The 13,556-nt window shown below is 35.5% G+C and overlaps 1 protein-coding gene across 7 annotated transcripts in view; it reads right to left on the reverse strand.

Moving 5' to 3' along the window:
- SLC44A1 (solute carrier family 44 member 1) overlaps positions 1 to 13,556 on the reverse strand; it is a 212,778-nt gene that overhangs the window by 56,687 nt on the left and 142,535 nt on the right. For 5 of the 7 annotated variants that reach the window (XR_009541529.1, XR_009541531.1, XR_009541530.1 and 2 more), the window contains exons 13-15: positions 10,897 to 11,034; positions 3,993 to 4,229; positions 2,079 to 2,159 (exon numbers count right to left, since the gene is read on the reverse strand). Coding sequence is in view for 4 of the 7 variants with exons in the window: in XM_060154708.1 (XP_060010691.1) it covers positions 2,079 to 2,159; positions 3,993 to 4,229; positions 10,897 to 11,034 (456 nt within the window). In the remaining 3 variants the exon portion in view is untranslated. Of the gene's footprint in view, positions 1 to 1,809; positions 2,160 to 3,992; positions 4,230 to 10,896; positions 11,035 to 13,556 lie in introns of those variants that run through there. The other 2 variants (XM_060154705.1, XM_060154706.1) reach the window with 2 other exon arrangements.

Consider the following 13,556-nt stretch of genomic DNA (forward strand, 5'->3'; position numbering starts at 1 on the left):
CTCATGGGGACTTTCTGAACCACTTAAAACGTTGTTCTTAGAGATCAAATGCTACAATGTCCAAAGGACCAGAAAAACAATGCACACAGAAGATGTATTTTGGGACACGGCAGAGGGCTTTGCCATTAATCTGCAAGCAACGAACAACATAAAATAAAAGTAAAAGTGGAATGAAGATTTTAATGTGGTGTTTGAATTAAGGGACATTAATTTAAAGCTGAAAGTAATATTAGGGGGAAAAAATTTCTACATTTTTGGCTTCTGATAGAATGCCACATAACCTAGGCAATTCTCCTACTATTAATACCTATGAATCAGGGGTTTAGGTAAGAGAAGGTATATTTGCATTCTGGTCTACCACAATTCAGCTATCTTTCCCTCAAGAATAATACAGAAATACATGCCAATTCATGGTCGAAGTAGCTAGTCCTAAACCTCTAATTATTTCTCCCTTTCTTTAAATGCTTGTTACTGAAGAGTGATTTAATGTACGCTTCAACCACTGGAAAGACAGAAAAGGGGGGGAAGGGTGGTTTACATTTTAAGATTTTATATGTCTTTTAAAAGTTTTAGGTTTGAAACCTTATTTTCTGAACAATTAGGACAACCAAGCAGTGGCAAGAAGGAAACCTTCCTCATTTTTCCAGGCTATCTTAGGGTTGGCAGAATTTTCACTGTGGTCCCCCTCAGCCCACATGAAGTAAGAGGGATGCAGAAAGAAAGGGCAGGGAGGCGAGTAACCTGACAGGAGGGATTGGTGATTAGCATCCCTTCCCTGTTCATCCAGTGCTGTCTGATGCACACTTAAAAATAAGAGTTACATGGCCATTCTACAAGCTCTTACTTATGATTAGAGTGATCTGTGCCTTGGGAATATAAACATTGAAGTTTTGACTTTATCATCATCAATGCTATTAAGAGCAACACCAAAATAGGCACTGGATGGGGTTACAGAGAAGAGTTTATATCTAAACATTCTGTTGAGGCTTTAATGTAGGTTGAATATGCAGTTATTTTGCATATACATATACCATCCCCCCACCCCTGCAATGAAGCCATTTCCTTCATTCTTACATACTTAGATGGGCTTGTTTTATACTACATATTTCTTAAGTTGGACACCTATAAATCAAACCATTTATTAAAGTATAAAGGAGAAAGAAAAGAGAGTCTTCACCTCTCCTTTTTTTGGACATTATATGCAAATAGAAGGCACATTGTTTTAAAATTAAGTGCTTAAGGATGGAGGCAATTATATAATATTCTGAAATAAACATGCTATTTAAGAATAATACACTTGTAATACAAGCAGTAATTAGACCAATATAGCTAAAGACATCTGTCATTATGCAGTGGTGAGAATATATATGGGAAAAGCTACTCAGGATTTTCTTATACTGGTTAATTTTAAGTTGCTTTTTTCAAATGAAAGGAGAGTGGTTATATATATATCACTGACCAGAGGTAATTTATCTTTCTCACAATTAAACTGAGGCTGGAGAAGACCAGATTGTCTTATTGAGTGGGAATGTGGGTGTTGACGGAAATAGCCTTGTTTGCTACTGAAAAATAGCTTAAGAAACAAAGAAAGTACAATCCAAGCAACAGAAGAAAAAGTCAGCAAAGGGGAAAAGACAGCAACATAAACAAACCAATATTAAAAGAAGGGGGGAATATGAATTTCAGCAAGTTGAAAGGAATTGCTATCATCACTTCTAAAATAAGTATCAAACCGTCAGTTCAAGTGCACAACCAAATGTTCAGTCCCATGAAAACTAAACACTGACAGTTAAAAAGAAAAAAATGGAAACTGCAAGTTCACCTCGGGGACAAAAATATCCCCTGCCCCGCCATGAACACTGTTCCTTTCAGCTTACTTTTACAGAAGGTGGTCTCAGTTGTGACAAGAATTCTGCCATCCAAGTGATGGGTAAACACACAAACAGAAAGAGCAGCACGTCCTGCGTGACACAGATCACAAAAGCTTCTCCTGAAGAAGTGCAGTCAGTGAAGAGAGAGAGAGAGAGGAAGTGAAAGTGAAATTCTTGGAGGGCGGCCACCTCCTCATCTCCACCTACCATCGGTTTTAGCTCTCTGGCATCAGCAACACCTCCCTTCCCAGCTTCTTTCATTGCTTTCCTGCTGTTTTCCACAAACTCCTGCAAAACAGGGACCAGATTACATAAATTCTTAGGTCCTTTCAGACTTCAGTTGGTAGATGATTTCTAAAGAATATTTACATTTTTGACTCAGTAATGGTAAATGGATGGCCTAAAAACACAGCAATAAGTAATATTTGGTACCACACATAAGAGCAGCTAAATTTGTGGGGATGCAATCTTGATATAAAATCTTTTTTCCCACCATTCCTTGTGACAATCTCACTTAGGCTCAAAGAGATGTCAGTTCTATCTGAAAGAGAAAATACCTTTCGTGTTTTAGAAAACACTATTTTTCCACACTTAGAATATTGTTTTATTTGTTGTGTTACTTTTTCCATATCAAGGTTAAATGGAAAAGCAACAACATTTTACTCTATAAGCCTCCTCTTTAAAATAACCCTAGGAGGTAAAAGAAAGTGTTGATACCACTAAGTATAGTATACTGTTTTTACCAAGCCATAAATAAGCTATTTGAAAAAAAAAAGTCTATCTGGCCTTGAGATTACTCCATAAAGCAGGAAGACAGGGAGTAACAACCAGAACCAGTGGATAGAAGTAGTTAAAATGGGATTATGCCCTGAAGGAAACATTTCTATCCTGTCAAAGTTTATGGAGTACTTCCTCGTTCAATATCCTCATCATTCTTATAGAGAAAACTAAAATAATAAAAACTATATATTTTACTCTGCTTTTCTTCAGTGGCTTAAAAAACAAAAACAAACCTCTCCTCCTAAATGCCTTAATCACACAAGAGATGATGCTTCTAGGTCAAATTCCATTATGAAAATAACAGTTATGACGCTCTGTTAGCGTCATTATAGGATTGTAATTGAGTTAGGATTATAACTGAGATTATGAAAATGTCCAAAATGTAGCTGGTAATGTTCTTAGTAAAAGAGATAATGAGTACCAAATAGGTCAGTTGAATCACTTGGAATTTTCGAGATTGAAAAAAAAAAAGAATCTAGTTTATTTAGTAATACATTTATTTTAGATTTAACTAGATAAACCATGTTTCTGGAAGATGGTGTGTTATTTCAAGGTCTAATGTTTAATCTTAAATATTATCCATTCTTGAGATAGGAATATTTTATAGCTTTATTAAAACACATCTTTAATTGGGCAGCATTTGACATTGAAACTAGTATTTAAACCATTTTAGAATGGTTTCTAAATTTTTTAAAAAATTTAATTGAGGTTCTAATATAGGGAAGCTGCAGAGGTTACGTAACTATAAAGAATCTGAATATAATATCTGTGTAAAGGTTCAGATCTTGACTAATGGGAAACAATACCATCTACCAGTCATGGGTCTGATAATCTGTATTCATTACAAAACTCCTTCAGTTTGGCCTGGAATACTTAGGATAATGAGTTTTAACAGGGCTGACAGCAATAATACTTGGAAAGGTGGTGGATGGAGAAATACAGATAGGCACTACAACCTGGGAAATAAAACTTTTGTCTTTGAGTTCTGATTCAGGAAAAGGCACTTAGAAGACTAGCTGTCCAATGTTCCAGTTCAAGGGCTAAAAAAGTCGATTCAAGTGTATCTAACTGGAGAGATGGAGAGAGCAGTATGGAATAGTGTGAACTCAGGACTCTTAATGGGAAACTGCTCTAGCAAGGTAGATTTGAAATGGTCTCGTTCATGCCAAGAGGATCTTCTTCCCTGATTTCCCCAAGACTAACCTCATTCACGGGTGCTGAAGGTTTAATTCTGAATTACTCAGTTTCATATAATGGGAATTAAATACAGAGAATAGTCTACAAAATATTTATATTAGTATTTTTATCCTTAAAGCAGTAGAGGGCATTTGAGGTACTTACCATCAGCACTTTATCCATATAAAATTCTCTGCCTGGGCTCCCATCATTGTATTTTGTATCAATGGCAAAACACAAGAACAATACATCCACTACCATTTCGTAAATGGACAGGAAGCAATGAGCGACTAGGAAAGCAAAGAGGCAGACGATGATCAGAGGCAGCACCCATACTGTGTAATCTTGCTGGTAGTTGAGCAGCATAATCCCAGCCAGACCTGTGCTGCAGACTATCAGCACCTAAAGCAGAGAGAACAAAGATCACATTTAATAACCTCCTGCAGAAAACCACTATTTCTTCATCATTTGCAGACTTCTCCATTTATAAATGATGGTTGTATGAGTCCATGCCACCGCAAGTTAGAAAGCATAATCCATAAATACCCATATACATGTACATCATATAACATAAATATCATCCTTGTTGACACTAAAAATAATCAAGTTTTCCAAATGTTATGCTTGTTTCCTAAGACTTCACTTATTCAGCATCTGTGGCAATTTTTAAGATAAATGTATACATATCTTAGAAAAAAAATTATACACACTGTTAGCACTCAGAAGGAAATTATTGACATTTCAGGGTATTGCTATGTATTTTTTCTAAGCATTTTTACATATATGAAATAGTATTATATAAACATATCATTAAAAGCTCTTCATTAATATTTATATATCATAAATGTTTCATAAATATCTATTCAGCTACATATTTACATTTTATGGGTGATTTAAAATTTATTTAACCATTCTCCTATACTTGGAGACATATTGTTTTCAGATATAAATAATGCTGCAACAAACACCTCTAAGAGCTTTTTCTTTGTTCCATATTTTATTTCACATAGAATATGTGGTAAATTTAATATGATTTGCCATGAAGTGTTGATTTGGACTATTTGTGGAGAAAGAGGTTGCCAAACACACTCATGCTGTAAAAATAAAAGAAACAGCCATTTGCCTACTGTCAAGAACCACCTACTCTGATGCTTCAACACTGTACATGCAGCACTTTAAATTTTCTGTGTTCCTTTTAATACTTTTTATTTCAGTTTTTCAATAACTCTATGAATGGCTTATGGCAAACATTATCACCCTCATTTTATAGATTGGGAAACATGCTTAGAGGGGCTAGCTGATCTGCCCAAGGCCACAGAGTAGAATAAAGATAAGATACCATTCAAAAAATGGTCTTATGATGCCAACACCAGTACTCTTTCCAGGTAAAAATTCAGCAAATACTTGGATACTGATATATCACCGTAACAGATTACACTGAATCCTAGCCACACTCTTCCCCAGCCCTTTACCTGGCCTAGCGTCAAGCTTTAAATAACAAAAGAAAAGAAAGAGTTCTCTAGAACCACAGCAGCCTTTCCTTGCCCAGTGCTGAGGACAGGCAGACTGAGAATTCTTCTTTTGCCTTTCCCTCACTATTTATCAACACCAAAACATCTCTCATTCACCATTATCTTAACCAGGAATTATAATGCATCAGAAGATGTAGTGGTTAAGCTATAAATTGATCCCTCTCTCAGATGATTTTAGGGAGCAAATCTGGGTCTGCTCCCCTCTCATCATTTTTTGTGGCAATATACCTATGAATCTTCTCTCACAGTGACTTATTTTCTGGGGTGATGTCCACAAATAGCTAATTAGGTCCATTTTTTTTCCCCTCTTCTGTTTCAATTTTAGGATGAGTTATTTCTTACACTCTTCTTCAATGTTTTTACATCCACCCTATGGGAGAACTCAGCTGCTTTACACTCTCTCTATGGCACTAAAAGTTAAACCACATTTGAAATGTTAAAGTCAATTATAGGCAGAAGATGTGGCTCAGACAAGTAGATGCTGAGACAAAAACTGTTAAGGTAGAATACTGTCACATGAGAACCAACTTCAAAAACTAGTGACATTTAGCTTAAAAAGTCAATTTAATAATTTACTCCCCAATTTAATTTAATAATTTAATAATTACTCCCCAATATAATGAAAGGGTATCATGCACTCATTCAAGCAGAGGATACATTAGTGGTTCTCAAACTATTAGAGGGGCTGGAAATCCCTTGGGGAGTTTGTGAATAATGCAGATTCCTGGGTCCTGCCCCCAGAGAATCTGATTGGTTTGATTTAATATGAAGCTTAGCAATATTCATTTTCAAAGAAACCTCGGGTGATTCTTAGAAAGTCCACAGCCTATAAGGAGTACTGCTCTATATCCCTGATCTCCATGGTAGAGCACACATAGCCCAGAGAAGGTTTAAGAGAATCACCTGGGACTTTTATTTGTATTTCCCATACGTTTAAAATTTTACACGTTATAAAGCATATATTAGTGAAAGCTATACATACGTCATTAATAAATAAATGTAAATATATTGGGGAAATGTGCTCAAATCATTTTTTGGTAATAGGATGTTTGATTTTAAAGGTTTAGACATTCTTGTTATAAAGGATAAATTATTTGTGATGCAGTAGAAGAGATTCATACAGAGTAGGATGTGAGAAGCAGGAAGAAAAGGATGCTGGTTTTGGAGTCAGAAAGATGTAGGACTGAATCAGTTAGAACTTCTTAGTTTTGTGACTCTAAGCAAGTTCACTTAACTTTTCTGAGATTGTTTTTCCATCTTTAAGAGAGACACAATAGGACATACATCCCGTAATTGTTAAAATAAGCATTCTGAAAGCATTTAACATAGTGACTGGCAAACTTAGCTTCTTTCTTTCTTTTTTTCTTTTTGTCATCATAAATCTTGCATTTATGATGCCCTTTTCCCCCATGGAACCCCTGTTTTGAAAGATTTTGTTTACCAACAAAATAGCATCAACAAATAACTCATATTTTCATTTTCTAATAATTGAAGCCAGATTAAATTGTCAGCTAGAACATCTAATTGTCATAAAAAGTATGATCAAATTAGAGGTAAAATAATTTCAAACAGAAGCAAAGAAACAAGATTTGGGGGATTTTTTTGGTATAGTTTTATTGGCAATAAATGTGCAGTATGCAATATTTATTAGACTTAAAATGCAATACCTATTAGACTTAAAAATGTTTAAAAAGCTTCTAAATCACTATTCTTAATCTTTGAGGACCCTGTAGGCCAGTGATCATAGGTCACAAGCCACTAAACTAGAGGAGCTAAGGTCTCTTCCAAATCTAATTTACCATTCCATAAAATCATTGGGGCTTCATAGAAATGGAATACATGACACTGTCTTTTGTTTTCTTTCTAAAATCAAGATTTTGAAAATTAAATTTAAAATTTTGAGATATTATGAATTCACGTGCAGTTATAAAAAGTAACAGAACGATTCCATGTACCCATTACCCAGTTCCCTTCAATGGCAACACCTTGCAAAATTACAGTACAAAGTCACAACCCAGATATTCATACTGGTACGACAAAGATACAGAACATTTCCATCACCACAAGCATCCTTCGCTTTAACCTTTTATAGATATTCCTACTTCCCCCCTCCCCTATCACTAACTGGGTGACCACATATATGGTCTCCATTTCTACTGATATAATATTGTCATTTCAAGAATGTTATATAAATGGAATCATACAGCACTTAATCTTCTGGGATTGGCATTTTTCACTCAGCATAATTCCCTCAAGATTCACCCAAGTTGTTCCATGTACTAGTAGTTTGTTCCTGACCCTTTCATAATGTTTATTATGATCTACCTAGTTGAACTATCTGATCAAAAACTATTTCTGCATACTAGTAGCCATTAATTTCATTAATTGTAATGAAAGAAACTCTTTAAAAGATTTATTGTATTCTGTGATCAGAACTATATTTTTGGAAAAGGAAAACAAGAATTTATCTTAGTATGTTGGAAACCCAGAAGTTTTTTTTTTCCTCTTATCTTTCTCCTTTTTTGATTTCTCAATTTAAAAAGTGTTTACCTTTCATGGTTTTAAAAGTCTTGTTTTTACAACATTAGAAATATTATGTTATTCAAAATTATATTTTTCTGGAAAGCAACTTGGAAATATGTATCAAAAATCCTATTATGTATTTGAACTCATTAATTCTACTTCTAGGATTCTGGCCTCAGGAAGTAAGTATTAATGTGGGCAAGAACTGGTATGCAAAAGTTTCACTTTATAATAGTAAAAAATTGAGAAAAGTTCAACTGTAAAAAAACCAAAAGAACCCAGAGGCTTTGTTAAATAAATGATACAACAACTATATAGACATTTTTAATAAAATGAGAAATGCTCATAATATAACACGAAGTGAAAAAAGGGATACAAAACTTCCTTTTCTACCAGATTTTAAATTCTCTTTATTGACTAGTATATAAGCAGCACCCAGATTAGCCCCTAGTACATTACCAGTAGGCACTCTATAAATATTTGTTGAATGACTAAAAGGTTATGATAAACCTAAAGAAAAAATTTTGACAGGTCATTCGGTTGCTGAAAAACTCAAAGCCAATTTTAAAACACTGTATTTTATCCTGTATATATTTTTCCATTACAAGAGAAATGCATACTTAATATAGAAACTTTATCATATAAAGTTTATCAACTTTATCAAAGTTTCTATCATATCATAGAAACTTTACCATTATATGATAAAGTGGGGGGAGGTGCTTGGAATCACTCATATTTTCAATATTTCAAAGCAATCGTTATTAAAAATATTTTGAGATATTAATTTTCTTTCTCTTTCTTACGCACATTTTTATGCACATTTTAAAATGGTTCTGTGATGGTCTAGTAGTTTTATTCAGATTTTCCACTTATTATACACATTATCAACTCAATAAAAAACATGGTTTAGGGAATTCCTTGGTGGTCCAGTGGTTAGGACTTGGCGTTTTCACTGCCATGGGCCTGGGTTCAATCCCTGGTTGGGGAACTAAGATCCTACAAGCCACACGGCGTGGCCAAAAAAAATTTAAAAAGTTAAAAAAATAAAATAAAAAAACAGGGTTTAAGAGGTGAATAGTCTGTTGATTATTATTTCCAACCTTTACTGTCAGGCAGTAGATTGTTTACAATTAGTCACTACTATAAGTAATGCTGTATTTAGAATTATCTCCAGTAGTTTACAATCATCAGAATCAAAAGGCTTTAGGGGGAAAAAAAAAAGGCAGGCCCAGGGACAAAATTAATGTCAGTTGAGGCAATTATAGCACACAGTGATTAAAAACTTTGAAGTCAGACAGATCTGAGTCTGAACTCCAGCTCTGCCACATTCGAGTTTTCTAAATTTGGACAACCTACTTAGCTCTCTAAACTTTGGTTTCCTTTGCTGTAAAATGAAGATAATAGTAGTAGGTCTCCTTACAGGGGAGGACCAAATATAACACTTCACATAAAGCACTGCCCTCAGTACCTGGTACTCAGCAAGCGTCTCAATCAGAGTTACTAAAATTATCATCGTGATCAAATGTTGCCACTTGGTATAATTTTCTCCCTTATTCTCTATATGTCTTCTTATTTCTCTTTTATTTTAATTGCTCTGCATTATATATGTTTTTATTTGAAGTTGCTTCATATCTTTCTTAGCAGTAGGGGTCAATTATAAATACATGAAAAATGAACAAAAAAATCTGAAGCCTTCCTGAGTTAGTCATATAGCACATAAATAATAGCAATGGTTACTGACAGGGTCAGACCTGTACTCATTTGTTAACATGAATTAACTCATTCAATTTTTACTATAAAAATTATCCTCTTATTGTTAAAACATGACAAAAACAAATCCAGGAGTCATAATGTACGTTTAATTACAAATTTTCAAAATAACTATCTGTATGGTTTTATAATTCTTTTTAGATGACAATTGCCTGAGAACTTAAAACTACATTACACAGTGCTAATCAATGCCTTTCTACATCAAATATTTAATTCCCTTTCAAAAACATTTTAAAGGCACAGTGGTTGGAGTAACTTAAGTGTTCAGCAGTAAGAGAACAGCATTTCATGGAACAGTGGCCATCATGATAATGAGTAATTATGAAGATTATCAAAGTAATGCAAAAAATGTATATGACAGAATATGAAGTGAAAATAGCAGAAGAAATAGCTATGTATACTAGGATTGTTATACTATAGAAATATAAGCCTGTGAAAAAACACTGGGAGGGAATATAAAAATAAGTTATTAGGTTATAGTGGTGGTGCCGTTTTCTTAACTCAATTTTTCAAGTTTTCTGAGTATTTTATGGTTTGAAATATAGATACAAAGATAAAGTGAGTCCTCAATTATAATGTTATCTAATATTTTGCAGATTTTAATAGCACAGAATAGAAAAACACTTTTGAGGACAGTTAGGTCTCATTCCCTAACAGCTCTATTTTAAGGGGTTTATATATAGTAACGATGACGGCTAATATTCATCAAGAACTTGCAATGTATCAAGCACTATCTTAGGTACCCTACAAGTATTAATCAGTCTAACCCTCACAGTTCTAGGGGTTTGGCACTATTATTACCCCAATTTCACAAATGGACAAACCGAGGCACAGAGTGGTTATATACCCTGCCTCAGGTCACACAGCTAGTCAGGCCAGGATTTAAATCCAGGCAGTCAGGCTCCAGATGCAGTGCCCCTAACCATTACATGGACTGTTTCTTAATTCAAAATATGTAATGGGCAAATTACTTAACTGTTCCGTGCCTCAGTTTCCCCATCTATAACATGAAGATAATAACAGTACTTCCTTTACAAATTTATTACGAGGATTAAATGAGCACAATACATGTAAAGTACTTAGAACAGTGCTTGACACATATTAAGGGTTTTGTAAGTGCTTGCTGTATATTATGTGACTTTTACGTTTTTTGTGGGCTACATATATTTTTGAAATTAAAGAGCAACTATACGCATATGCAAAAATTTACTGTCTGTCTCAGATAATATACTTGGTCTCCTTACCTTGCCTAGGAATAACATGAAATCCCCCACTGTGTTGATGGCAGCTACTCGCAAAGCATTCTCCACGAGAATGACAAAGGCGTCCTTCGCTGAGGTGCAGAAGTTGGTGCTGTTGATAGCTGTGGCTGTGTATGCGTTCTGGACAAAAGCAAAAACAGTTTTTCATCAGTACATGTAACCTTTAAGATTTAAACCAAACATAGTTAAAGCATAGCTTGTAAAACTAGTTCACAGTTAAACCCATGGCTTTGGTGAGGTACAGATTTAGATTAAGCACAAGGAAATATGAGACATTAAAAAAAAAAACCTGATATGGTAACGAGAGCTTCTCATTTAGCCTAGCTTAGGTCCTTTAAAAACACTGATATTTATTAAAACACACATAAACTTTTCCAATATCCATTAACTTCTTCCATGTATTAGTAAATCAAACCATAATTTAAACTTTCCTAGATATCTTGGGTTCATTACCATGCATATCAGTGATGCATTATTACCACTTCAGTGATGCTTTAAAAGCTGCACACACACACACACACACACACACAAAGCCATCAGATTGCTGTGCTGCTTTATCTGGAACCCTTCCTCCTTGGTACTTTCTTCTATGCTGTCTTATCTCATAGTTCTTGCAATAGACAGCTGTTTGCTGCCGATCTTATACCCCTCCCTCCTGGGGCAGGATCCTAAATTCCCTTTAAGAAAACAGACCTTCCCCATTCTCTTGGAGTCTGAGTGAGACTGACACTACCTCCAGCTCTTGGGGTGGGCCTTGGTTGATGTAAGCCAATCAACGTGTTCTACCTACAACGATTCAGGGATTCGTACATAAACTAATCAGAGCCTATGAAAGTAAAAGATGTTCCCTGGGGCTTCCAGGGGGAAAAAAAGAAGTTTCCTTTCTCTTCCATAGGTGCTCCTGACAGAGCAGCTCTCTCATTTTTCTGGACAGCAAGGTGTGAGGGTACGAATTGCCATGGCTGTTTTGCCAACATAATGGAAGTCAGAACAGGGAGAGGAACCAGGTACTCGCATTGGGTGACAATGTTTGCAAGATCAGGAACTAGCCAGATTCTGGACTTCTTAGTTATTGAAGCTAATAAATTGCTAAGAATCTCTCCCTTCTTCTCTCTCCCCCACCCCCTTCTCACTCTTGCTCTTTTTTAGGCCAGACTGAGTTGGTTTTCTGTCCCTTGTAGTACTGAGTCCCCAGCTGACATACTTTTATTAAATCATACCTGCTTCTGCTGCCCCATGTTTTCCTTGACCACTCAGACTTTTTCCTTCTTTTTTACATTGCATTCTAGAATAGCATTGGCATTTTCAGGGAAATGTGAATAAGTAACATAACATGAAATATGTCTGAGTCTTAGAAGGGAATGTATACGTACTCTGTAACTAAAACTTACGGTTCTAACCAAGAGGGAGGGAACCCAGCGCCCCCCCCCATCAACAGCCAAGAGGATTAAAGTTTTACTGAGCTCTGCCCACCAGAGCAACAGTCAGCTCTACCTACCACCAGTCCCTCCCATCAGAAAACTTACACAAGCCTCTTAAATAGCCTCATCCACGAGAGGGCAGACAGCAGAAGCAAGAAGAACTACAATCCTGTGGCCTGAGGAACAAAAACCACATTCACAGAAAGATAGACAAGATGAAAAGGCAGAGGGCTATGTACCAGATGAAGGAACAAGATAAAACTCCAGAAAAACAACTAAATGAAGTGGAGATAGGCAACCTTTCAGAAAAACAATTCAGGATAATGATAGTGAAGATGATCCATGACCTCGGAAAAAGAAGGGAGGCAAAGATTGAGAAGATGCAAGAAATGTTTAACAAAGACCTAGAAGAATGAAAGAACAAACAAACAGAGATGAACAATACAATAATTGAAATGAAAACTACACTACAAGGAATCAATAGCCGAATAACTGAGGCAGAAGAACGGATAAGTGACCTGGAAGACAGAATGGTGGAATTCACTGCCGTGGAACAGAATAGAGAAAAAAGAATGAAAAGAAATGTAGACAGCCTAAGAGACCTCTGGGACAACATTAAATGCAACAACATCCGCATTATAAGGGTCCCAGAAGGAGAAGAGAGAGAGAAAGGACCAGAGAAAATATTTGAAGAGATTATAGTCGAAAATTTCCCTAACATGGGAAAGGCAATAGCCACCAAGTCCAGGAAGCACAGCGAGTCCCATACAGGACAAACCCAAGGAGAAACACACTGAGACACATAGTAATCAAATTGGCAAAAATTAAAGACAAAGAAAGATTATTGAAAACAACAAGGGAAAAACAACAAATAATATACAAGGGAACTCCCATAAGGTTAACAGCTGATTTCTCAGCAGAAACACTACAAGCCAGAAGGGAGTGGCATGATATACTTAAAGTGATGAAAGGGAAGAACCTACAACCAAGATTACTCTACCCAGCAAGGATCTCATTCAGATTCGATGGAGAAATCAAAAGCTTCACACAAGCAAAAGCTAAGAGAATTCAGCACCACCAAACCAGCTCTATAATAAATGCCAAAGGAACTTCTCTAAGTGGGAAACACAAGAGAAGAAAAGGACCTACAAAAACAAACCCAAAACAACTAAGAAAATGATCACAGGAACATACATATCGATAATTACCTTAAACATGAAT

This window comes from Lagenorhynchus albirostris, chromosome 7, assembly GCF_949774975.1.
Source record: "Lagenorhynchus albirostris chromosome 7, mLagAlb1.1, whole genome shotgun sequence".
Lineage (NCBI taxonomy): Eukaryota > Metazoa > Chordata > Mammalia > Artiodactyla > Delphinidae > Lagenorhynchus > Lagenorhynchus albirostris.